We start from the raw sequence: 25,843 nt of genomic DNA on the forward strand, positions 1-25,843 counted from the left end.
AAGAAGCTCTCCATGCTGTTTTTAGGCCTCTAAATCTTAAACTGCTCTCTGCAGCTGTGTGGACTAAAGATGAGGGGGGGGGTGGGGGGATGCTGTTTGTGTTTGTTTTTCTTTAATGAAAGTCCTTTTTCTGGCTTGTGTCACCAGAGCCTTGTTTGAAGCAGTCTTGTGGCAGATCTGCTATTAGCTTTAGTAAGAACAAAATTGATGGTAATGTGTATCTGTTATCAGTTATTACAAGCCTCTCTTTAAAGAAATTATTTCATTTTTAAATATAAAGTAATATATATTTCACTGCAGAAACCACAAAGTATTTGATTTTTAATTACTTTTTTGGATTATATACTGAAAGTGGTCTTGATTATATTTTATTTTTTCTTCCTTCCCTGTTGTCATTAATTGTTTAAAAGAGAGTTCCTGGGTTTAAGTTTTGGGTCTGGGTGAGCTATTTTGGTGATCCTTATATGATCCCTGTGCTGTACAGATACTCCTGTCAAGCTGGTTTCTTTTGTTCACCTGGTCTCAAAAGAAATGATATCAGAAGTAGAGGAAAGATAGAAAGGGTCATGAAAGGTGTCACAGGAGCTTTGCTAGAAGTTTGCAGCTGTAATAATACATCTTATCTGGCCAAAAGATCAATTGTTAAAAATAGCATTAATAATCTTCATCCACCTTTTCCCCCCTGTTGAAGGATGAAGGCTTAGCCCATGGAATAAAAAATGAAACTCTGAATTAAAGCAGGTATTTTACTAGACACAGGACTATTCATAAGGCTCATTACTACAGGATAATCTGTGCAATTTAGTATTGGAAAGGAAAGGGTGACAGCAAAGTAAAGAAAAGCAAAAGTAAAAGAAATCTAAGAATCATGTAATGTGTAAAGAATAAGTCAATATCTAGTGTAGAGGTACTTAGTCCTTTGAGTTATAGATGTATCTCAGGAAGTATGTGAAAGAAATGAATGTAATATGTGAATGCAGAAGAAATATTGCACCTGAGCTGCTATAGGCAGCATTGTAGGTGTTCTGTATTTGAATAGTGTTTGTACTTGAATAGAATGTTTTGATAGTTCTCTGCATAACCAGTCATCTAATGCTAGACTGCCTTGCATGGTGCATTAATATATTCTTGCATATACAGGAATCATGTTTTAATGTTTTTTCTTATGAGTTGGATACATAAGCCAAATCCTGTGAAGAAGCTGGTTAAAATATGTGCAGTCCTTTGAACAATATATTGGAAGCTTACTTTTATCTTAATTAAATGGATTCACCAGATCTATTTAAACAGGTGACTCCATAGGACCTTCTATGTATTTAGTAAATTTTAATAGGTATGATTTTGGCTCCTCAAGTACATTGTGAATGTTGAGACTGAAAGCTGAGTGCTTTTGACACAAAGAAGTGTGAAATGATAGAAATCCAAATTCTGTGAAACATATTATCATGTTAAACAAATTTTGTTCTTAATGTTCTTCAAAGTCTTATCAATGAGTCTTATCTTCAAAGTCTTATCAAAGTCTTATCACTCAAGTGTTCAGGGTGTTAAGGATTTTAAACTTCAGTGCTTCATAGTACATTGCCTTTTGGGAAACTAACAATAACTTATAAGGAGAATTATATCCAGATTAATAGACAAGAACATATAAAACTGACCTAATTTAAACTGTTAACAGCTCATTGCACAAACATACTGTACTAGTCTTCTTATAAACATGGAATGCATATAAGCTATCTGAAAAAGGAATTATTATCTATGTTTTAATATGTTCATACTGGTCTGCTCATGAAAGATGTGACCTTTTAAGTTGACAAACATTTTTCTAGCTTGTTCAGTTTTTTACAATTAAACACTTACCAACCTATAGAGTAAGCCATAGATTATGTTTCACCTTGTTCAAGTCATTACTTCTCCTGCTCCATCTTTTTCCTTCAAGACATTTAAATCAAGAATTGAAAGTTACTGTTGCTTACCAGCACTCATCCTCCCTATACATACATACTGTGTGCCTTGGGAGTATATCAGTTATGCAATTACATGAATAATTCTATTTGTAGGACTGTATCACATTTTCTTATGATATTTGGGGGAGTGGAGGGGTCTTAGTATGTACATTGAATTTAGACACTTTGATTATGGTCCACCTAAACTACCAGCAAGCTTCAATAATTTGTTTTTGTCAGAAGCAACAAATTGCAACTTCAGCTGGAAACAGTAATTTGGCAATCAGTCTGATCAGAAGCACCACAAGGGTGATTAAATAAATCCAACACAATTTAGAAACAAGTAATTTATCCATTCCTGAAATGTCTCTTCTTGGAATAATACATTTTCCCATTGGTCTAGATGTACTTTTATGCATGCCTTTCAATTGTTAGGCCTAAGTTGGTACTTTTTACCCCTAGACCATCCTTTCTGCTTTGAATGGTATAAGGAGCAAGGTGCTAGTACTTGTGCTACAATAGAACACAACATCTTCCAAAGGAAAAAACCAAACATTTGCAAAGACACAAAACTCTGTAGAGTCTGAAAGAACATCTAGATTCACTATACTTTATTAATGACTTCCAGAATGTAAGCTGACTTTACCTCATCATCTTCTAGTATATTTAACTGGACAACTGAACTCTGTGTGCCCTACTCTTCGCAGGCAAGTGCAGTAAAAACTTCAGCATAGCTCATGAAACTTAAACATGTTGAGTAGTAATGTAATAATCTGACATTTTGCACTTGTAGAAAATATCTGCTTGTAAGAAATTTGGGCTTTATTTGATTTATTTTGTTTTGATATCAAGAGTGGTTTCAGGATATCTGGGAGGAGAAAATTTGGGTAGAGTGTGTGCACATGACTGCATTGAACTGCATTACTCTGCAGCTTGTAACATGATCCAAGTTATTGCAAAACATATAATAGGTTTAAATAAATGAATAAAAAACAAAAAAACCCAAAGCCCATAATGTGTAAAGATGACACTTTAAGTTCTATACATTTTGTAGCTTATGGATCTAGGCAGAATAGACTATAAAGCATTGAATACCATTTTTCCTAATTGAATTTCTTATAAAAGCATTTTATGTATCTCTGGTACATGCACATATGCAAACAACAATGGTGTATATTTTAGTATTGAACTGTCATGCCTAAAAAGGTCACATTGGAATTTACATGTTAAATTATCTGAAATGGAATATGGTTTCTTCCCAGCAATACATTAAAAAAAAAGGAATAGTAATGTTTCATCCCCTAATATATAAAAAACCCAAGTATTACACACTTTATATACATTTAATTTTTTACTATAAAATTGATCAAAGAAAGCAATTTTATAGATTCTATAATGTTTTTGTTTAGAAAACTTCTGAAATCCATAATAAAATACCAGTTATAAATTAATAGATGGGAGAGCAGAAAGCACTTTTCTCCCCCTCTTTGCCTTTTAATAATCTGTTTTCATATCCGAAGTTTTGCTAATCACATATAAAACTCTGTTTTAATGTAAAATATGTCATACCTAGGATATATCCATTTGCCCTAAATGCATATACTCACGCAGTTCCCAGTTTTTAAGGTATCTGATATGTTCATACTTGTGCAATCCCTCTGTTAGCAGAACCTTCACTTTGGCTAGAATTGCACACATTTTATCACAGGTTAGGACACCAGATGGCTCTCTTGAGTTTTCTTTGTAAAACCCCAAGATGTAAACAACTGCTCTGCATTTCTGAGATGCGAGTACAAAGCTTTTCTTTTTTTCTTTTTCGTTTTAATCTCTGGAGTAAGAAACACATTTTCTCTTTGTCTATAGGCATACCGCCCATTTTCACCCTCTGTCTTCCTCTTCTTTGCCATCACCCCGAGCATCATGTGGTTGAGAAATGTCAGAGTGTTTTGGCAAAGGCCCAGGATTTGAAGGAAAATATAGAAAGGAACAATAGTAGTAGATAGTATATGATGCATAGCATCATCTGGTGCTATAAAGAGGGACTTGGGATCCACACCCTTTTGGAGTTTCTCGTGCAAATGTTAGGGTTGTATTGTACCTCTGCATTCCTGAGAGGTGGTGGGTGGCTGGCCTCTGTTTCACTCTACTCCCTCTCATTCATTCCTTTGTTTGGAGTCAGCAGCCAAGTCGAGCTGACTTTGGGCTGTGTCCTGCCAGCTCGCCGCAGTGGGGACAGGACAGGGTGTCCCCCACCGTGCGCGGCCACCGCTGCTGCGCTGTCCGTGGTGCTGAAAGCAGAAACAGACGGGACAGGGACCGGGGCCGGGGCCGGGCAGGAGCACTGGGGCAGCGCTTCCCTCTGGAGGGGTCTGAGGAACGGCACTCCGTGCATTGTCCACTTTTGAGGAGGAAGAAAAAAGACAGCAGTATGCAAAAATACTACACTGAAATTTAATGTTATTTTTTTAAATAACCACCTCTCTCTCTAATTGCATTAGTTAAGGCAATTGTAACCGTTGTAAGGAAATTGCTGCTCTGTAAAAATCGCCAGATAGGAAATCCAATGAGTCTTAGCTGAATCTCTTTAGAGACACTTTTAAATAGAATTAAAATGTATTATCCAGATCCGATTGTGCATGTTCTGTTCCTAGTTGGTCTAGTATTAATACAAAATCCCTGTATACTGGAGTTCCCACCATACACTTTTGCCCTCTGTATAAAAATAGCGCTTTGTAGATTAAAGGATTTAGGGGGAAAAATGGTCAATATCAAAGAAGCTGAAGCCTCTGCTGAAACAAGAACCTGTTCTTGGTTCTGTATTGCAAAAGAGTGAATTTTTCTAGATGAATACTTACACTTTCAAGCCCATTAAAAAAAAAAAAAACCACAAAAAACAACCACAAAAACAAAAAACCAAAACCAAACCCAAACAAAAAAAACACCAAAGCACCAAAGCAAAACAAAAAACCCTCAAAACCATCTAATAAGAGATTAGAGCACTGTGAAAACAGTATAAAAATAGATAATACATGATAATTGCCTCTGCAAGCATCTGCCCTTCTTTATAGGCTAACAATATTTTTCTGTGTAGCTGCTTGTTGTCTTTCTCTAATTTCCTCTGGCTAGCTAAAACTTCAGGAAGTTTAACCATTAGGCTTGCAGAAAGTAAATTCAAAAAACTTTGGGCCATTATTTGAAAAGGGAGACGAGCCAACAGGAAAAGGTGAAAGGAAATAAGTGGGGTGTCTTATATTACATGGTATTTACTATTTGCAGTGCCTTATGAACTTCTCGGGGCAGATACTTCTTAGGTTTTCTGTGTCTAGTGAGCTTGGCTGGTGCTTCCTTAAGTGCTTCAAGACATAGCCTGTAATTTTACGCGGTGCTGGGGATTAGTAAATCCACCTGCTGTGGCTGTTTGTGGGTGCCCCATGTAATCCCTTTGATATTTGACTTGAAGGTCGCCTCAGCCCCTCAGCTCACGGCTCCAAAACCTTCCCATGAGGCAGAACCCCGTCTCCCCCCAGAGTTCCCTCCTGCTCGGTCCGTTCCTGCCTGGGGGCCGAGGGGGCGGGCGGGGGCACTGCGCGGGGCAGGGTGTCCTTGGCGGAGCGCCGTGTCCCTCGCCCGCCCGCCCTGCCTCCGGCTCCCTCGGTGTCCCGCCCGCCCTGCCTGCCGCTTCCCCGCCTGGGGACGGGGACAGGTGCCGGGGTCACCGCTGGGGGCGGGGGGCGGCCGGCAGGGAGCCGCTGCCGGGGAGCTGGAGAGAGGGTGCGTGAGAGAGGGATCCTCGGAGTGCCGGGGCGGGCGAAGGAGAACGGGGAGGGCCATACGCCCCTCCGGCAGCTCGCAGAGCCCTCCTTCTTTCCCCGGGAAGGGAGCCCCGCACGAAGCCACCTGGAAACCTAACGGGGGGCAGAGGCAGCTGGCGGCGGATCCACAGGGAACCTCCCGGTTCCCACCAGAAAACCACATCAGCATCACCCCGTCCCTCCGCCTCTCTCCCTCTGTGCTTTTTTCTTCTGTCTTTCCCCATTCCCCCTCCTCCACTGCTTGCACCCTCGCCGCCCCTCGCCTTGGGGAGGACAAAAAAAAGCTCCAGCGGTGCGTGCCTGTGTGTGTGTGTGTATGTGTGTGTGTGTGCGCCTGTCTGTGTGTGTGTGTGTGCGTGCGTGTGTAGGGGAGGCTGGAGCGGGGTGGGACCGAGGAGCCGTGATTACAGCTCTCCCCGGAGAAGAAGATTGCTCTCTCCAGATGCTGATTTCTGAAGCACTTGGCAATCATCAGGCGAGAGCCGGGAAGAGGCGGCGGTAGCCGCCCCGGCCGTGGCGATGGCAGCGCCGGGCGAGCGGGCGGCGGCGGCTCGGGGCTGAGGGGCAGCCCCGGGAGGCGACGCTGCCGGGCGGACCCGACCCGACCCGATCGACCCGACCCGACCGGAGCCTTCCGGGCGCGGCTCTGCCCCGAGTCCCGCTCGCCCCGCCAGCCCGCCGGCAGACGCCCGCCCGAGCAGGAGCCCCTGCGCCGGGACACGGCGGGGGGGACGGCGGGCACCCATGCGGTGACCCTTGGCGGCGGCAGCTCCCGCCGGCCGCACGGTGCGGGCGCCCCTCCGCAGCCGCGCCCCGGGCCGGAGGAGGCTCCCGCTCGCCCTCGCCCCCGGGGATGGGATCCCGCCGGGGCTGAGCACCTCGCCGCCTCCCTCCTCCCTGCCCGGCGTGGGCGAGCCGGCGAGCAGCCATGGCAGCGGCCATCGCCAGCGGCTTGATCCGCCAGAAGCGGCAGGCGAGGGAGCAGCACTGGGACCGGCCCTCGGCCAGCAGGAGGCGGAACAGCCCCAACAAGAACCGCGGGCTCTGCAATGGCAACCTGGTGGACATCTTCTCCAAGGTCCGCATCTTCGGGCTCAAGAAGCGGCGGTTGCGGCGCCAAGGTGCGTCCTTGTGGCCGGGCCCGCCCGCGGCTCCCGGGGGGCGGGCGGGAGGGGACAACCTGTGGCGAGAAACTTCCCGGGCCGGGCGCCGCCCCGGTCCTGCCCGCCCGCGGCTCCCGGCGCCCCGGCAGCGGGCCAGGGCTCCACGGGCTGCAGCCTTCCGTCGGGACCCCCGGGCCAGCCTGGCTGCCCCGCTGTCGGCGCCGGGGCTCCGGTGTGGGTCACGACAGGCGCAGCAAGCCCCTCGGGGAGCCCTGCCCGCCGCCCCGCACCTCCCCGTCTCGCCTGTGTGTCTCTCTGAAGGACAAAGAGCGCACGGCGCTCTGGGTGTCCGGGGGCCGTCGGTCGGCAGCCCCTTCCCTGAGCCACCAAAGTGCAGGTGCAGCCTGGCTGTAGTGAACGGGTCCCTCCCCGCTGCTCGGTGACTTCCCAGTCAGCACAGTGAGAGGTGAGGCACGGCCGGCAGCTGTGGGAGAGCTTCTCGGCATCCCTGTGGGTACCCAGGTGCCTGTTGCCCGTTCCCAGCCAGGGCCTTGCCATGCAGAGCAGCAGGTTTTGCAGGCAGCTCTTCTTCAGGGTAGATGACCAGGAGTCAATGGAGAAAACTGGTACCTTGTTGATTGCATTCTATCCAGTACTTTGTATTAGAACCCTAGAAATAAAAGGACTAAAGTGGTGTTGCAGTGACTTCTCTAATTTTTAAAAAATTTTGTAGTATTAAGCAGCATTCAGAAATGGTAATGACTTACTCTATTGTCCTCAGGAAAAAAGTAGTTTTATAACAAAATTATTATATTTTGAAGAGTGAAAATGTTAAGTATCACTTGAAACATGACGAATACCTACCAGTCAGTGATAAAGTACAAACCACCCTCTGCTACATTATAGAGAATGCCACCATGTGTTGTGGTTTGGTATGTATACTACAGCTCCTCTTTAGGTTGGGTCGGAAGAGTATTTTAAGCATAATCAGGGAACTCTCCTGATTGATGCCTCCTCCTTCTTTTCCATGGCTCACATTTGAAAAAACATAAGTCAACAAAGTCCACACAATTTTATTTTTACATGGCTTTCTTGCAGTAAAATTATTTGTTGTAACTCCTAATGCAAGCCAAATCTTGCCATTTTTAAATAGTACAGGGGTACAGTGAACCTGAGCAGGAAAATGTCAGTGGCAAAATCTGTGGTGGCTTTTTTCAGAGTGGTCTATGTGTGCTTTAAAAGACTAGAGTATCTGGTTTATGATGGTGAATTTTTATTAGTAATACTCTTCAGGAAAACAAATTTAGGGATTGCTAACAGCAATTGTGTTTGACCACCTGTGCCGTCTTTTTTGGGGAAAATCTGTATTTGACAGTATTGCTATTTGAGGAAGAGAGGACTGCCTTGCAGTGCTGAGATGCCAAACATTTTTTTAGGTGAGAAGGGGCTTTAAAGAGACTTTTGAATTCATCCTTTTTCATTCATTCATTTTTCATAAGGCACTTTGTCACATTCCTGAAAAAGAGACCTGAATTAGAACATAACTCCGCTGTTAACCTGTACCACTGACACAGAACATTTCAGCAAGAACAGTCAGAACAAGGGCTGTTCACCAGTAAAATCTGCAGTATCAGACCCCTGAGTTTATCTTCCTTCATGATGAGACATGGGGATATTTATCCATTGGTTTACATTAAGGTCTCAGAATTACTGCTCATTTGTAAGAATTCCTGCTGAAAAAAATACTATCATAGCTTTTACTATCTCTGTTCCTGATGCACAAAGTGATACATGGAATACCTGTGGATTCAAAGTTGCATTCTATTTAAGAGACAAACTGAAGAAGCAATCAAGCCAAAGTCTTTACTTAAACATCTTATGCAGGATAGATTTGAGTGAATAATCATTTGTGAAAAAACCCAAACAAACCCTACTTTATAAGGGCAATTCCTTTAAAATACATTATAAGAGTTACAAAATGAACATTTATCAGAATCTGGTTTTAGGTTTTCTAAACTGAGTTAAATGGCCAGTGAATTTGTCACTGAAATCATACTGTCAAATCCATTAAAATAAGTCTTTGCCAAGCAAAATAGGATGAATTTCAAAACATCTGTTGTCAAAAAGGTGCTATGGGATTTTGACAAATAAACCTTGTGTAAATGATACAGAGTGTCACAAGAGCATTGTGAAAAATGAGCTAATCGAGATGTGACATACCATCTGTAGCATTCTCATGCAATTCAATTCAAGAGTAGAATTACATGTAGATTTTTTTTTTTTATGTAGAGCAGTAAAAGCAAGACTGTTTTTCTTGGAATAAAAAAAGTGTTTTGCTTTGTACTTACATATGAAAAGGAACTGTCTTTCCATCTTTGAAACAGTCAGGCAGCAAAAACTGGTGATGCTGCTTTTTAAATTAAAAATACACATTTAACCTTGTACATATATGTACAAATGTGAATTAGATAAATAGATATACACAATATATGCACACATGCAAACATGTCAGCAAACTTTAAAAAATATTCTTGATTTTTAAAGTCTTCTTTAAAAATGCCTGTTAGTACTGTTGCTGTTCAGTGGGATTTATTTTAGAAAAAAATGAAGCTATTATGAATGCATAAAATGCTTCGATCTGGTGTATACCCTGATGATTTTTTTTTTTTCTGTCATTGTAACAAAATCTCTCTTCATAGCCCTTCCTTTAGGGGCATACAAAAATATCAACAGAAGTGTGCTTTGGGAGACTAACATTTAGAAATGGTAGCATTAAAGATACATCCAGGAGCTCACACAGAATAAAGAGTAATTTGTATTTACTTAAATATTTGTTCCAATGATAGATGCCAGAGTAGTTTCAAACAGCCTTTGTAAGACTTTGATAAATTAATTAAACTGCCAAAGTGATTTCTGTGAAAGACTTGTCTGCTAAACTACTGAGTGGATGAAACCATTTTCATTTACTGGACATCTTTGATTCATGTTGTTTAGTATTATCATATTTCAAAATTATTTAATTTTTATTTTGTTCTACCTGTCATCTGATAAACAAATCACTGTCATTAATTCCCAAATAACCATGAAGCCAAGATCTTGCCTATCTGATGCCAGACATCAATCAATTTTGAATCATTCTCTCTTGCATTGCAGGTTGTTTAGTTATAATAGTTTAATGTTTAATTTATGTTAATATAATCACAAGTGGGAGGATTGACAGATATTTTGTTTTCATGTGAAATAACCTTATCTAACCTGGGGCTACCCAATGAAAAGAAGAAAATAAATGTCACTTCACCTCATGCATCTACAAAGTACAGAGATTAAAACATATGCTTGTCATTGGTGCAAATTCAAACTTCTTAGCCTGTATTTTCATCTATATATCTAACTGCTTTGCTAATCTGAAAAATCTTCATTTGGTTAATTAGGTCCCTTGGGAGTATTCGACTGAAAAATACTCAACATTTAAATGTATTAAAAACCAAGTGTGATGTTTACTCTTTCTGTGTGCTAATACCACATTAAGAACTTCTAAATTTATGCATAGAGTGTATGAATCTTGGGATGGCTTGGCCCCTGATTTTGTGCATTAATATTTATAAGAAAGAGAGACCTAGGGAATGTGTTCAGAAAATGCACTGATTAGATTTTACTGCATCTACAAAAGTAATTTAAATCTCCAAAGAAAGCATTTTTGGAAAACTCGTCAGTAGATCAGCTAATGTTTTTTGGCAGATGTGGGAGTGGCCCATAATCTCAGATATAAGATAATTCCCAATATACATAGTGCCCAAAGTAGTTTCTACTTCTCCTACTTGTGGAACAAAGTGGAACTGAAATGGAGATCTGTGCTTGTGAGGACTTGTTTCCCAAAGCTTCAGAAACCACATCAGCTCCCAGCAGTAAGCTCCAGCACTGCATGATCTGCCTTGCTCAAAGTTTCAGCAGACCAAGACAGGTGTCTGTGCTTTCTTGTGAGATTGTCCTCAGAATTAATTCTTCTTGGCAGTTCACTAAAGCCCACAGGTCTTGCATTGTCTAGGTGCAAGGCTGTCTGTTTCTCAGGGTATTGAACTGATGTTGCTTATTTTTCATTACTTTTCGTCAAATGAAATTGATTAACCCACAACACTTTTGGAAGTATAAACACAGTCTTAACAGTCTATTTAAGAAATCATTCCTTTTTTCCTTCATTAACCTGTTCAAAGGACTGCATGATAATCACAAACTGAAACTGTGTAAATATGCTACATTTCATGTAATATATTCTAAGCATACTTTAAAAATATTTTTGAAAACATGACTTTCTAGACTCAGTCTCAAGCTTTTTTTCCCATGCATTCAGTATTTCACATCAACCCTTGCTTGCTATCTGAAGCTTTTAAAAAAATACAGTAATGCCCAGGATGAAATCTTTATTCTAAGCTGGTACTGGTAGGTCTAAATGTGATGAATAAGTTGGCTTTGAGAGCAAATGGGAAAAAAAAAGCTTGAAAATGGTAACATAATTTTAGGGACTATTGATTTTTAGAAATATCTCAAATAGGGGTGATAGAATAGTGAGCATTTAATGTACAGATAGTGCTGTAGCAGTGTCATTTCAGAATATCTTTCATATACTAATATTACTTTTGAATGTCTTCACTTAGTAATTGGCAATTTAACTCTTCATTAAAAAATGAACTCTTCAAGCTTGAGTGATCTTCTGGATCTCTAACGTTCAGGCAGTTTCAGTCCACATATAGTCCTGTAAAGTATATGCCTTATTGTATCTATTAAATGGATTGCAGAACTAAATTATCTGATTATTATGGATAATAATGGAAATTACAGTACAGGTGGTTTCTGATTCATGGTGATGTACCAATAGAAATGTTAGAGGTGAAGTCAGGTTTCTACACTGTATTTAATGACAGAATCCTAACTTTAAACAATATATAATCTATTAACAGATGTAATTTTTTATTGTTTCAGGCTCTGATTTCAATCAAACAAAATCTGGAACTTAAAATTTTATTTGAATTTTCAAGTCAGCAGCTTACAGACAGAAGTAATTAATTTCAATATAGAGATAACACTCAAAAAGTTTATTACAGAGCATTTTTCTGTTGAAGTCGTTTGCTTTAGACTCTAAGCATAGTTTTGAAGATACACAACTGTGAATCCCCATTTTTCATAGTGAGTAGACAGAGGTCTGTCTTACTTGGTCATATGTCCTTTCTGCCTTATACAAGTACTGGAGTTAGTGATAGATAGGAAGATGTACTCCTGGCATGTATCATGTATTCTTACTGTGACATCAGTTTTTACTGAAACCCTTTGAAGCAGGCACACTTTTGTTTTCAAGATTTATTTATTATTGTTATTGTTATTATTATTTTATTATTATTATTATATTATTATTATTATCTCAGATCTTATGCTCTGACATACACTGAAAAGTGTGAAAATAGAAAAAAGATTCCTATTCCATGGTAGAAAAGGATGAGAAAATTAGTAGAGCTTAAAATTTCTTTTATTATGGTCAAAAATCAGCAACATGCTTTCATTATATTGTAGCAGTAACATTTCTGGATTTTAGGAGTTTAGTTTTTCATTTCAATTGTATAAATAAGATAACTTGCTGAGGTCCAGTGTAGATATTCCAATTTATTTTCCTGTGGGACTGAACATGAAGGAACATACGCCTTCCTGGTGCCAAGGAAGAGCCCAGCTGCTTTTGATGCCAGGAGGAATATATATTTCCATTAAGTTAGATATGAGCAGGAGTAGAGTCCAGGACTACCAAGTTCTGATTCTGTGTTATAAACTATAGCTGTTTTCAGCAAGAGTTACCTAAATTTACCTAAATTTATATTTCCATAGATAAATACATAACAAAAAAATGGAGAATTTTTGTAATTCAAAGGAAAGCTAGCATAAGATTGGAAAGATTAAATGGCAAAAGCTTCATATGAAATTTAGATAGATAGACTGTGTTGAAAAAAAGTTACAGCAACCTTGTTTCTACAAGGTTTACAGAATTCCCAGTTGTTATGGTTGCCATTTTGTAAAGTGGTGAGTACAAGCTAATAAGCATGATATTGGATGTTCAGTCAGACTCTCATAAATGAAGCTAGAGACGGGTGACTGAAATAGGAATGTGAAGAATATCCTTTTCCTGAGATATAAAGTATAATCCCTAGGATGTAACTAAATTAAACAATTTAATTACATCTGTGATCTTGATTCTAATCCCTTACCCAGGTGTAGAACTTTTGAAAGGCATTGGAGTTACTGTGCTATAAAACTACTGTAAGCTGAACCAAGACTGGACAACTTATTGGCAGTAATCCACAAAAAGAAATTATTAAATTCAACATTTTAAAAAAATAATTAATCTAGTGTTTTGCTTCATGTAAGAAAAATTGAGCTTTATGAAACACAAGCACACATTATTTACTATCATTTCCATTGCAAAGCCTGCCTTTTCTACTTTATTTTGCAAATTCCAAGATGTATCCAAGTTACTAAATGTAGCTTCTCCTCCTTTAGTATTGTGAAGCCTGGCCCTATAAAGCATGTCGTTTTGGTTGTTAGATTGTTTAAAGTGGTTTTTTTTGCAAAAGGAAGGAGGGAGGGAGGGAGGGAGGGAGGGAAGGAAGGAAGGAAGGAAAGGAAGGAAGGAAGGAAGGAAATTAGTTTTAAATTAATCTGCATTTTAATGGTTCTTTTTACAGGTGAATATGAGTGGAATTTCATGTCCTAATGAAAAGGTACTTTTGAAGCCTCAAGGCATTTTTTTTACTGAATTTCAAAGTCACTCAGCACACAGCAGATATGTCAGGCTTAAGAAAAGGTCAGCAGGTTTATTTGCAGTAAAGATTCTTGAGGAACTATGAGCCTAGAGGTAGGAGCTGGAACCAGGGTCTCCCTTAATGCAATAATGTGTTATAGGTGCTTCTTGTTTGATTTTGATGAGTATTTGCACTCCCTGAGAGAGAGAAAGAGAGAGGGAGACTTCCTTACTTACCATTTGAAACTAGAGCACTGGTTGGGAATTTCTTTTTAGTAAATTTACTATGCTTTTATTTTAGTATTTTCTGTAGTGTGGAAGAGGATTTTCTGTGAAAGGTAACTATTTATGTCAGTAATAAATTTATGGCTTGTATATACCTACTTATGTAAAAGCATTGCATATATGTAATTCTTAGATCATGAAAATGCTTTTTTCGAAAAAGAGAGTTTCTACAATGAACCAAGTGAAAGTTCTTATGATTTCTTTCCAAATTTGCAGCAGAGTTTTTCATACAACAGCAGACTTTTTTGATTAAAATGGTGTGTGAAGCTTATTGGTAACTCATAAAGAGCAGCCTTCTTCCTAGAATATAAAGAAAATAAGTGTTTACATTTGGTTTTGTTTTAATCTTGATTATTTCTTCTTTGTTTTGTTTTGAGGAACAATCTTATAACAAATAACTATGTTCGGAAATGTGGTAAAGTAAGAAATTTTTCCAGCCACTCCTCCTTGTACCTCTGTAGTTCATGGATTATAGTAACTGTTCCAAAATCTTTCAACATTTACAGAGTGTTTAGTTGTTCACACACTCACTGCTTTATGCATTGTGAACATTCCAGCTTGAGCAGATGCTCCTCTCATTTTCAACTATGTAGTTTATGTATAACTGAGACTTGGATTCCTCTACCTTAATTAGTGATTTGTGTCTCTTCATATGAAATTCTGATGAGTTGAAAAATATGCCACTGTAATCTGTATACCAGCAACTACTAAATAAATGAACTCTTAAACTTCACTGCTCTATTTTCTTCTTTCACTTTTCTCGCTGTGTAATGAGAACAGTTCCTTCTATGTAATCAAAGCGATACACATGAAATGTGTAATATTTTGTTCCAAACAGCCTTTTAAACCGTATTATTAAAGCCAACAAAATGAACTATTGAATCTCTTCCTATGGCATTAGAAAGAAACTTGCATGGTAGGAAGGGCTTTGCAGCAGCAAAATTTAGCAAGTTTCCCCTTGTGTCCAGAGCAAGTTTTGCCTTGCTGGAGGTCTGGCCAGGCTTGTACATGGAAGTTCACTTCTGGCATCAGTCCTGAGGACTAGCCACGCTTGCCATCAGGCAAGTAAAGGCCTGATTACAAGATGAAGACCTAAGTATGGTGTAAGGACGCATAATAAATTAATATTTAATTCCTCCTGCTAGTAATTCTTTTTCATCATCTTATAAATTATCTGGGATCATGACTGTACCAAGAAGTAGGAATAATTCTAAAATAACACAAGATACTTTAGAATTTTTGAGTAGAAAACTATTCCTGGAGCTGAAAATTTGAGAGACTGATCTCTGCTGATATAGGTAATCTGAAGAAAAGCCAACTGTTTTTGCCTCTAGCAAGTATTATTGAACTTAGCTTGTGTATGTTTTAAGGATTTGAAAATTTTTGCATTCCTCCTAAGGTACTCATTAGAAAATGTTTGATAGTGAGCAGTATGCATCATCGTCATCATCGATTCTTACACCCAAGCAAGTAGTTTTTTCATCTGAACACTTTTATTCTTTCTTTGGATCTTACTTTGTATTTACTTTCTTTTACTCTTCCTTTGGATAATAAACTTTCGTGTTTATCACAAACTCCAAGCAGAGACTGGTGCACATATTACTTACACGTTTTTCACACAAAATAAAAAATCAAGACCACAGTCTTAACTTCCTAATTAACGTAGTTTGGTCTTGCTTAAAATAACAGTCTGAATTCTGAGAAGAGATTTGTTGGGGTTTTTTGTTTGTTTTTGGTTTTTTGTTTGTTTTCTTTTTTGTGCAGAGATTAGTGTATGGCTGAATTCTTCAAGGCATTAGATTGATAAATCCAACTTCATAGTGTTTATGACGAAGTAGAACTATCTGGCCTTCTAGTTTATGTATCCATGGACTTTTCCTAAACAAATGACAAACCTGCTTCCACAGAGCTTCAGTAGTGACTTTTTGAGGAACTATTTAAGGAAAAAGAAATAAAAGTTTTTTAATTTCAGTTCTCAAGTCAGATGTCCCCAAATTTGCAATTTATGTACAACTGAGAACTATAGAATTTAAGCACTTTGGTATATGTAAATTAATTCATTAAATTCTGTTGTCTAAGTTACTTCTATGTACTAAACAACTGTAAGGTTGTGATGGTACTACCCTAAAACCAGATCTTTTGATGTAATGCACATGATTTGGGGAAGCTTTGCAAAATTAATATGTGCTGCTCTGTATAACAAATAATCTGTTTAAAGTTCTGTGTAAAATGTGCAAAAAAAAAAGCATGTAAATAAATCAAAATTAGTTGATGGCTCAGATTTACATGCATTTTAACACTTTGGTAACCCTGAAAGCTACTAATAAGCAGCCATCTTTCTTTGGAAACAGTGAATATCACAGTAGAGATAAGATAATTGAATCCAAACCACAGAAAGGAAGGAAAACTAAAGCATTCCCATTAGCCATACTCTCTAGTTCTCTATTTTTGAAAGGTTTATCAGCACTCTCTGAGTTTTTTTGTTTTAAAAGTGTTTTTCTCTAACAAGAGAGAAATTGACTCATCAGGTGTTCATAAAGTTGAAAGTTACAGAAATCAATGCAGGTTAAGCCTGAATAATCTTGTTGCAATTAAACCAAAGTATGAATAGTAATTTCTGTCTCATTGTTGTGATGACAAAATGATTGGATCAAGCCAATAACCATCTCAGGGCCACTTATCATAGTCAGTATAATTCAATCAATTAATCATCATCCTCTTTACCAGTGGTTTATGGTGCAAACATAATGGTTGAAATTGACTGGCACAGTAAGCAAACAGTTCTGTTGAATTACTGGTGTATGTTTTTAGGTCGATGGATACTAGCAAGCAGGTTGTGTTCAAAATTTGTCAGGGATAAACAGTCAACAATTCAGGATCTGAGTAACTAAAACTCTCCACTTCCAGAACTTAAATAAAAACAGATTAAAATGTTTTAAGCAGCCTCAGTGGCTGAACTGTGGAGACCATAGTGAATCTCATCTTAAAAGTTGTTTATGCTTAGAGGTTCTTAGCTATAATTTTGTCAGCTCGTTACCAACTTCACACAGTATTGTTATTTTGGTTTTCACAGTTTGCTTTTGCTTCAAATATAGGGAGGGATGCGAGGAAGATCAGCCTGTTTTCTTCTCTTTGCTGAGTGTTTAGGTGTAAGTAGTACATGGCTTGAAGAAAAGTAGTTGTGGGGAATTAACTAGTGGCAAAATGTTGCTGATGTTTTTACAAAAACATTCACTGAAAATTTTGGCTAAATTTTCAGAAGTTTCAATCACATTAAGGAAAGGGAAAGCTAAATGTACTTGAGCAATGTGGCTAGAGATCTTAGTAGTTCTAGATTAAACAGACTTGTAAAGACAAGATATTTTTTAGGGTTTTCTATTATTTCTATCTATTTAGGGTTTTTTAATATTTCTATTAGCATCCATCCAGGACATAGCAGGAGTTGTTTGAAGCACTGTCTTTGAATTGAATGAACTTAGAATTTAAGTTTTAGGATAATTTCAGAACTTTAGTTCCTTTAGTTCCTGGGGATACCAGCTACATTTGTAGCCTGAACAGCAAAAAGGTTTTGCTTACTTTGAGGTAATTTTGTTGCAATCAACTGTATTAGGGATGACCCAAACTACAACAAACATGATCTGATGTAGAAATAGTCTTCAACTACTTGCTACTTATTTTTATTCTACTTACTCTATTTAGGTTTTGATTGTGCAATATTTACTTGCATAATGGTGTTTGTTCCAACTGGTTTCCCGTTAGATGTGTTTTATTACTTAGGGACAATTTAGATGTTTACTGTTGATTTTCTGGGGCTGTTCAGATGTGACACCAGTGGACTAATGGCACAACTCACATCCTGAGTCCAATAGATTGTGGCATACTGAGTTCTTTTTTAGGGATATGTCATAGTTGTGTAGGATGTGAAAAAATGTTTCTTCACTTCTGCCATAATATCAGCAATGTCTTGCACAGTGGCTTTAGTATGTTGACAGCTCTGTGAGTCCTGAGTGTCTCCATTTGGTTATTGGGTTGAATTTTTATCTCTGAGAAGGCTTTTTTCTTTTTTTTAACTTTTTTTTAAGTAGAATGAAAATTACGCAGTTTTGGAGTCTAATGGCTACTGCCATGGAAACACAAAAGTATCTTTGGCATGACTGTTGAAATACCAGTATTATTATTTTTTGTATCCTTTGTTGAGCTTTGAGAGAATATTTTCATGATGAATTGGACCTTGGCCTTTTTGTACACTGGATGCAGTTGGGCTTTCCACATTTTGATCGTATGGGTAGTTATGTTTATTCTTCTCTCTTTGAAGGGAGGCATTAGATCAGTGTTTTATAAACTACTGTGAGGCAGGTCATCAGTGAGCTGATTCTGAATGGCACTAGTTTCTATGTTGATGTAGACTTGCATCTAAGTTTCTGTTTGGAGGAAGATGAAAAAATTGAATAGGTTTTCTTAATTGGGGTAATTCAGACTGTGTTTAGAGCAAGATAGAAATTTTCCTATTTGCATTCCTGCAGAAGAAGAAGAAATATGAATTTCTATAGCTCTGAAAGCCCTTTGCTACACCTTTGCCTCTAAACTTCATCAGAGATGCTTTTGAAAGCGAGCAGGATTGTTTTCCAACCATCCCAACACACAGTTGCACAGTCCTGCCATTCGGAATCCCAGGGACTGTGTTGCCGCCTTCCTTCATTGCAAAGATAACGCTGAAATAATGTTTGCAATGAAGCTGTGGCTTAGTCATTAAAGTAAAATCAATCAGCACCGGATCTCACACCTTGTTCCAAGGGGAGAAGTGAAACAAATACCCTAGAGCTTCTATGCCACTTGGGTAACTATGTGCCCTCAAATTAAATTAGTAAAAAAGCAGAAAAAAGAATAAGTTCTTTTGACTATCCTAGCAATAGGGTGGGTCTGCAGATGCATCACACATGCAGATGAGTTATGCTATTAAATATTAAGGTTGCTGGATATGAATGCTCTGGGTATTTACATGACTGCTGAGGTAAGTAATTAAGGTGGTAATATTGTTTCCATGAGCACTTGGACTCTTGAACAGAAGAATATGACACTCTGATGTAGGCAAGGCCACAGTTATTGTTACCTATGCTGTGACAAAGCTTAGACCACTGCAAGGTGTGATGCCTTAAGTCCACACCTTGAGACTATACAAAACCCAAAAAAAGAGTAGTAGTCTTTTGTGGTCTTCTCCCTCAGAGGCTCCAAACAGACGGATGTAGTGCATTGGAAACTGCTCTGGCTCCTGAAAAGCTTCAGCTGGAAAATCAGAGTGGTAGCAATACCAACAACTTATTAAACAAAGCTGTTCAGAAAATGACTGTTCTGTCATCTGGGAAAGCAAACTGGCGTTTAGGCTTTTCACTGCAAAACATGCTGTGTTTTCTGTTTTGTCAGAACAGCATTTCCAGTCAAAGCCTGTTTTGACAGAAAAATCCTGAGTTACCATATTGGTAAAACACCTGATTACCCAAGGAGGGGGATGGTATGGGGGAAAACTCTGGCAAATCTGCCATTCATATCTTGTCCCATCTAAAAAAAATATGCCAGGTATACCAGATTTGTTCAAAAAGAAGTTATATGAATTATTCAGATTTTAAATTTTATTTCATTGGTTCTGTAATGCCTTCTATCTGCCCTGATTCTTCAGTTTCATGCATTTAAACGTGACTAAGGGGAGTAACAGTTGTTTTGTGACAACCAACTACCTGACAGCAATTAATGTCATTTCAGTCAGTGCACTGGGGTTGAAGTCAAGCTTCAAGTGTGGCTGGACTTCCGGTCTGTCCCTGTATCCCCAGTAGATTTCACTGAACTTATTTTTTCTTAATCCTTTCTATTAGTATAATAGGCAGATACTTGGAATTCATTTCAATTCTGTAAAGGGAAAATAAAATATAACCGGTTTGTTCTGGGACGGCAATTATGGAATCTGCTAATGACCACAATCAACTTTTGTAGAGGTTTTGGTAAACAAAATCAAAGATTTTGAATCCGTTTCACTAATTTCTATAAATTGCAGAAGTTATATAAATCTACAGAATTTGCTCCTCGTTCTGAGTTCATCACTTCAACTAGCAAACAAGACTGTGAGACCAGACAATAAGTCCATCCGAAGTAATCCTGGAAGTAGTACACATATGAATCAAAAATATATCTTCCTTCGTGTTCATGTCCACTTTGAATATAAGGAAATAGACCTGTGGATTCATTAAACTGCAGTGGCCTATTAGAAATAAATGCTGTTTCATTTAAAGGTTTTAATTGAATGGAAGCTTTGAGAAAAACCAAACCTTCCCCCTCCCCCCATCCCCGAGCCAAAACAAGCATCAAGCTATTATTTGCCTCATAAAGAATCAGAATTGGTTTAAAATATAACTAAAATTATTTTGTAGATGGAAATTTTACTGAGTGCTTATTCAAATGAGTCATGTTTGACATCCAAATAGATTTCAATACATGGCATTGGTTTTCTAGCTTGCATTCTTAGGGGAGCTGCAGTATGAAATGTAAGCAAACCTGGCAAACTTCAGCTATGGAAGTACAGCAACATGTGAAGTTTAATATCGGGAGCTGTGTAGGTTAGAAAGTTCCAGACATCATTCTAGGGAAGCAGAGATGTGTGTGGTCCTTGGTTTAGCAATCTGAGATAAGACATTAGCTTCATTTAACTAGGCTTTATTTTTGGCAGCCAAACATAAGCTTTGTAAGGGTTTGTGTTTTCACATAGTGACAAAGAAGTGATGACAGTGGAAAGTCACCTGTGCTAGAGGGGGTAGAATGTGCACACGTTTGTGCTAATTTTGAGATTGTCTGCTGCTGTTGTAGCAGTAATGAAACTCTGCCCTAATGAATATGAGATCTGGGTAATTTATTTTGTGACTTCAAGTGACCTTCTGTAATTTCCATCTATGTATGCACTATGTTAGCTTTGCATTTGGCTTTGTTTTTTGTACTTGTAACTATACTTGCTTAAAAAAAAAAAAAAACAAAAACCTCAAAAACCATAAAAGTGGAGCAGTTCTTTAGGGCTCTATATCATCATCAAGGAGAGGAGAAAATGATTAACTAGATATTTTATGGTGAGCAAGTAAAGTGAAATTGTCACACATGATCCTTCTTCCCAGGCAAATGACGCACATTTTTTTTCTGACCCTCTGGTAGAGGTTTTTTGGGCTGATATTTTGGTTTTGCCTGAAACTGTTTTACTGGTCTGTCAGGTTAGGCCAAATGCCAAGCTTCCATCAAAACAGGAGAACTTTGTTAAAATTTCGGCTAGAAAACTGTCTGAAGGCTGGAGAATTTTTTTTAGACCCCTGGGCATAAAAAAGCAGATCTGCAGCTTAAACACTTTTCTGTCATGTGGACATTTCAAGTCTTGAGTTCTTATTCACTTTGATTTAGATAAAAAGCCTTTAATCCTAACCTGCATTGGTTACCAAGCTAATGTGAGTAACCCTGGAAATGTTTTTCCCTTTTTTTTAGAAACCTTTATTATGGGCTTTATCCTAAAAGAGTATTTTACAATGGGAACATTATTTTCTGCTTAGTTCTGTCTGGAAAGCTTTTTTCAAAATACATTGACGTAGATAACAGGTGACTGATGTTTATTACAAATGCCAGGACATTTTCAGAGATGGTTTGATGATGTGGAGCAATGGTAGTTGTAGGCAGATAAAGCAAAAAAGAATTGCTTCAATGTCTTAGAACCATTTTTCTGTTAAACAAAAACATAAACTTTAACCCCCTTGAGGTTGGTTTTATGCATTTTGCCACATCTACATGCTGATTTTAGACACCAGTTGATTATTTTAATACCTGTGGCACATGTTCACAATTGTTACCTGTGTGCTGTGAATGGATGCTAGATGTGTTTGCTTTATGCAGTGTGTGTTTTTCTGTTGAAAGGTCTCAAACTTGTTTCTTCAAGGGCTGTATAAGACAGGTGTCAAGTAGGATGGGATGTAATCCAACTTCTGGAATGCTGTGGGTGAGTGTTACAAAGGCAGAGGGGCTGTTGCCCTTCAGGTGTGTGGTTCAGAGGAGGTTTAACCATTATCACCTATTTGTGTGGAATCCTGACTTTGAGGTAGTCATTTTAATTTATTTGGAGAGAAACAGTTGTTTAGAACCTTTTCCTGTTCTTCCTGCTAAGAAATAATTTCCTGCAAAGTTCAGTTTTGAAAAAGTTCCACTTTAAGGATGACATTTCAAAGGATTTCCATATTGGCTGGATTCAGATGACTCATAACCTTTCTCAGACAAGTCTCTTTGCAATCATCTGTTACATCATTGATTATTCGTTGTGGTCATTTACTATTGAATTTGAATGTTCTTCTAGGATATTCTGATTCTGCTGAAGTTCCAGGAAAAACAAAGTATGTTTTACAACCACTGAATAGATGGCCGTGGATCTACTCTATACCCTTGGGATTAGGTTCACCTAATTGAATGAACCAAATTCTTGCTATAGAGATACCAAAACTTGGGTAACTTGTAGGTTCATATTTTGACTGGCATGCAATTAATTAAAAATATTTATTTCTAGGAAGTTATTCATGACACCCTGAAATAGATGGATCCACTTGCTGTGAAGGGAGACAAGGAGGACTGCATCAGATGTAGAAGTCCTAAGGACTCCAGTCATGGAGTCTGCTCTAAAAGTAGACTTTTTCCACTTCCTGAAAAGCTGCAAAGCAGGTCTCAGGAGAGCTGAGACCCACAGTATTACTGTAGATCCCAAAACAAAGCTATATTCCTCTTGACAGCCTCCCAGTTTCCCGTGCCTGGACAGACAGCAGGCGGCCTGGTGGAGCTGGGAGCCTGAACCTTTGGGAGCCTTCCCTTGCACTGCAGTGGCAGCAGAGCTGAGGAGAAAACAGGATTCTTCTTTCACAGAGAAGTCAGATTTCTTAAGAACAAGGAGTATTTTAGGGTGCAATAAACATATTTTGAAATCTAAAATTTTCTAGCATTTATCTGGGGTCGTCTTCCTTCCGTTTCTATCCTCCAAAATATTCTGATTATCTTAATTGTAGCTCTTGTCACTAAAATTTATTGTCTTTTATCATGCCTGGAGTATAGACAGTTCTGTGATATAAACCAGAAGCTTTTAGCTTTAGTTTGGTTATTTAGGAGATTTTGAGAACTTCAAAATTTTAGATTTTTGCTGTTGTCCCAACAATATGTAAAATAATTTGCATAAAAATTTCTAATTTACTCAGCTTTAAATTTAGGATGCCCAGAAAAATTGTGGGTGGTCCATCCCTGGCACTGTTCAAGGCCAGATTGGATGGGGTTTTTTTAAGACCTGGTGTTGTAGAAGTTGTCCCCTGCCTATGGCAGTGGGATTGGAACTACATGATCTTTAAATTCCTTTCTAACCCAAGCCATTCTGTGATTCTATGAAATGTCTCAGGACTTTTATAAAAGTCTTAGAGCTATTTATGGTTTGCAAAAACTGCCATTGAAAGAATTTGCAACTTTTCAGAGGAGGCAGTTCCCCTGAGAAATTATGTATTCTGAACAACACATATCCAGTAGTTAACATGAATTAGCCAAAACAAATTTTAGAAGCAAATTGTTTGATTTGAAATTGTTTGGAAACTGTTGACAAGAGTTTCTTTTTATTTTTTCCCCCCTTCCAGTTGCATTCATCAGTAGATGACATTTTGTTACTCAAATAGGAGGTTTCTAATAAATGATGTCTATTTGCACTGACATCTTTTTATTTTATTAAGAGTGGCAAGCCTTTTCTCCTTCACTTCCCCCCACTTTAAATTCCTCTTTTTTAAAATCCTTCCATTTCCCTCAACTGTGGGATTAATACTGCTTTGTAGAAACAAATACAAGCAATGTTTAACTCTGGGCCTCTGACATGCTTGTAAATAGTGCTTTCTGGCTACCCGGTTATTAATTGTGTCTTTTCCAGGCCTATTAAGTTCTTCTGTGTAGCCTGGCAGGGACAGCTACCTACGGGACTAGGAAGCATAAAACCACATTTGTACTGCTCCATTGGACAAACTGTTCATCCTTTTGGTTCTTTTATTTTGTTGTCTTTAAAATGAGGGTGATTCTAATTCCATATGCTTAGGCATGGCCTGGAAATCTGCTGCCAGGAGAGTCTTTTTACTGTGACTTTACCTATGAGGCCTGTGCTTATCATCCTCCAGGAACATGTCCCTCTGCTCTGGACCAGCCCAGTCCCCTCCAAGGTGGAGCCTGACCTCGCTCCTCTCCTGTGTGAGCCCTCTGTGCTTTGCCCACAGTGCTATCCTGACCGTCTTCATGCTGCTGGAGTCCAAGTAACACAGTCGCTAGAGTCCACAGAATGCTGTAATTAATAGGGCACATAAAAAATGTTGTAGAAAATACAGTTTTTTTTAACCTAAATATCATGGAAGAAGCTTGACTTTGAGCTTGGACAATAATTTAAATTAATAACTCTATGGCCTTTAAAATATATATTTCAAAATATTCAAGGCTAACCATGTTCTGAAATTAAAGAATGCTAAATAGAAACACAGAAGCAACTTTTGATGCAGTTTTAGGCAGAAATTAAAAACTAGCTTTAGTTTTCTTTGCATTAGAGCTGGACATCTGGAGATGTCAGGAGGCAGCCAGGCAAATTCTGTGGAAGGCACTTGTCCTCTCTCAAGACACTACACTTTCCCAGTGAGAGGGTATAGGTCCTACTCTTATGAGAATCTGAATCTGGCAGTAATACTCTGCTTCCTTGGTGTCTCTGTTTCCAAATTGGGCATATACCTATCACAAGTTCCTTAGATTTCAGGTCCTTTCATATACATCTGAACTAGACTGGAACCAGAAGCCTCAGAATTAATCCCATTGACTCAGCTGGACAAGATTTATGTGCCTCTGGTTTAGCTAGATTATTTGGTATTTGTTTCAAAGTACTTTTCTTTGCAATGTAGAACTCAAAATAATGAAATAGTCTTCACAGATTTTAACCATGTTTCTCCTTGTAGGGAAAAGATGTGAACCTGGGAACAGTCTGGAGTAAAGCTTCTGTTTTCAGATAGATATTTCTCAATTTTGAATGTTTTCCTCAGTTTTGAAGCAGGTCTTTTTTTCATGTTGTCAATCTGTTGAACTTTATAGTTTTAATGTTTTTATATTGTACAAATTATTTCATTTGTAAGGAAACAAAGGACTTAAAGTCTGAGTTTATGGTGATTTTTTTTTTGCTTTGTTTTGGTGTGACCAGTTGTGTTTTTCTGCAAAAAATATGCAGAGAAAAATATGGTAGGTGGGTTTTGTGGCAGCACAAAGCTGACAAGTGCATGAGTCAGAGTCCTGGGAGCTTTTACTTTCTCTCTCCCCTTTTCTTCCTCTTCCCTCTCTGGTAAATCCACACTTTGCATACAGGTAGAAAAAATTAGAAACATCAAATGTCACCCACTTGATGAGGCTGCTGCCACAGATTTTTAGTGAAGAACTTAAGACATAATGAAGGCTAATCCTCACTTTGTGTAGAGAAAGGAGTTGGGCTTGTGTGTCGAATCTGAGGGGTTATCTTGGACACTTCTGCTGTATTTGAGTTGAGAAACAGAGAACTTTTTCAAAGGTCCCTGAAAAACAAACAAGAATTCTGCTACAAACTGAGATTCATTGAAAAGGAAGTAGATTAATTTCAGATCTTTTTCTAAATTAGTAATGTCCTGTTTGCTTGTTCATCCTGACTGCCCATAGGAGCTGGAGAAGCTTGAATTTATATCCTGATGAAAAGTAGAAGTGCTAGGTGTTTCAGCTATGCTATGTTCCTCTTGAAGTGTGTGTAAATCTGCACTGGAGATGTGTTAGGATATGAAGGCCTATGATATTTCACCTGCTGTATTACAGGTGAAGCACCAACACCACCTCTGCTATGGTACAGAG

The 25,843-nt window shown here is 38.6% G+C and overlaps 1 protein-coding gene across 5 annotated transcripts in view; it reads left to right on the forward strand.

The window, feature by feature from the left end:
• The window catches only part of FGF14 (fibroblast growth factor 14), a 378,427-nt gene that overhangs the window by 246,477 nt on the left and 106,107 nt on the right, over window positions 1-25,843 (forward strand). Inside the window, exon 1 of one of the 5 annotated variants that reach the window (XM_064712077.1) lies at window positions 5,687-6,876. The exons of 2 other annotated variants lie outside the window; for them this stretch is intronic. In XM_064712077.1, coding sequence (XP_064568147.1) covers window positions 6,684-6,876 — 193 coding nt within the window. In that variant the 5' untranslated portion in view covers window positions 5,687-6,683. Of the gene's footprint in view, window positions 1-5,686; window positions 6,877-13,597; window positions 13,617-25,843 lie in introns of those variants that run through there. 2 more of the 5 variants (XM_064712106.1, XM_064712096.1) reach the window with 2 other exon arrangements.

The sequence above is a fragment of the Zonotrichia leucophrys genome, chromosome 1 (genome assembly GCF_028769735.1).
Source record: "Zonotrichia leucophrys gambelii isolate GWCS_2022_RI chromosome 1, RI_Zleu_2.0, whole genome shotgun sequence".
NCBI lineage: Eukaryota > Metazoa > Chordata > Aves > Passeriformes > Passerellidae > Zonotrichia > Zonotrichia leucophrys.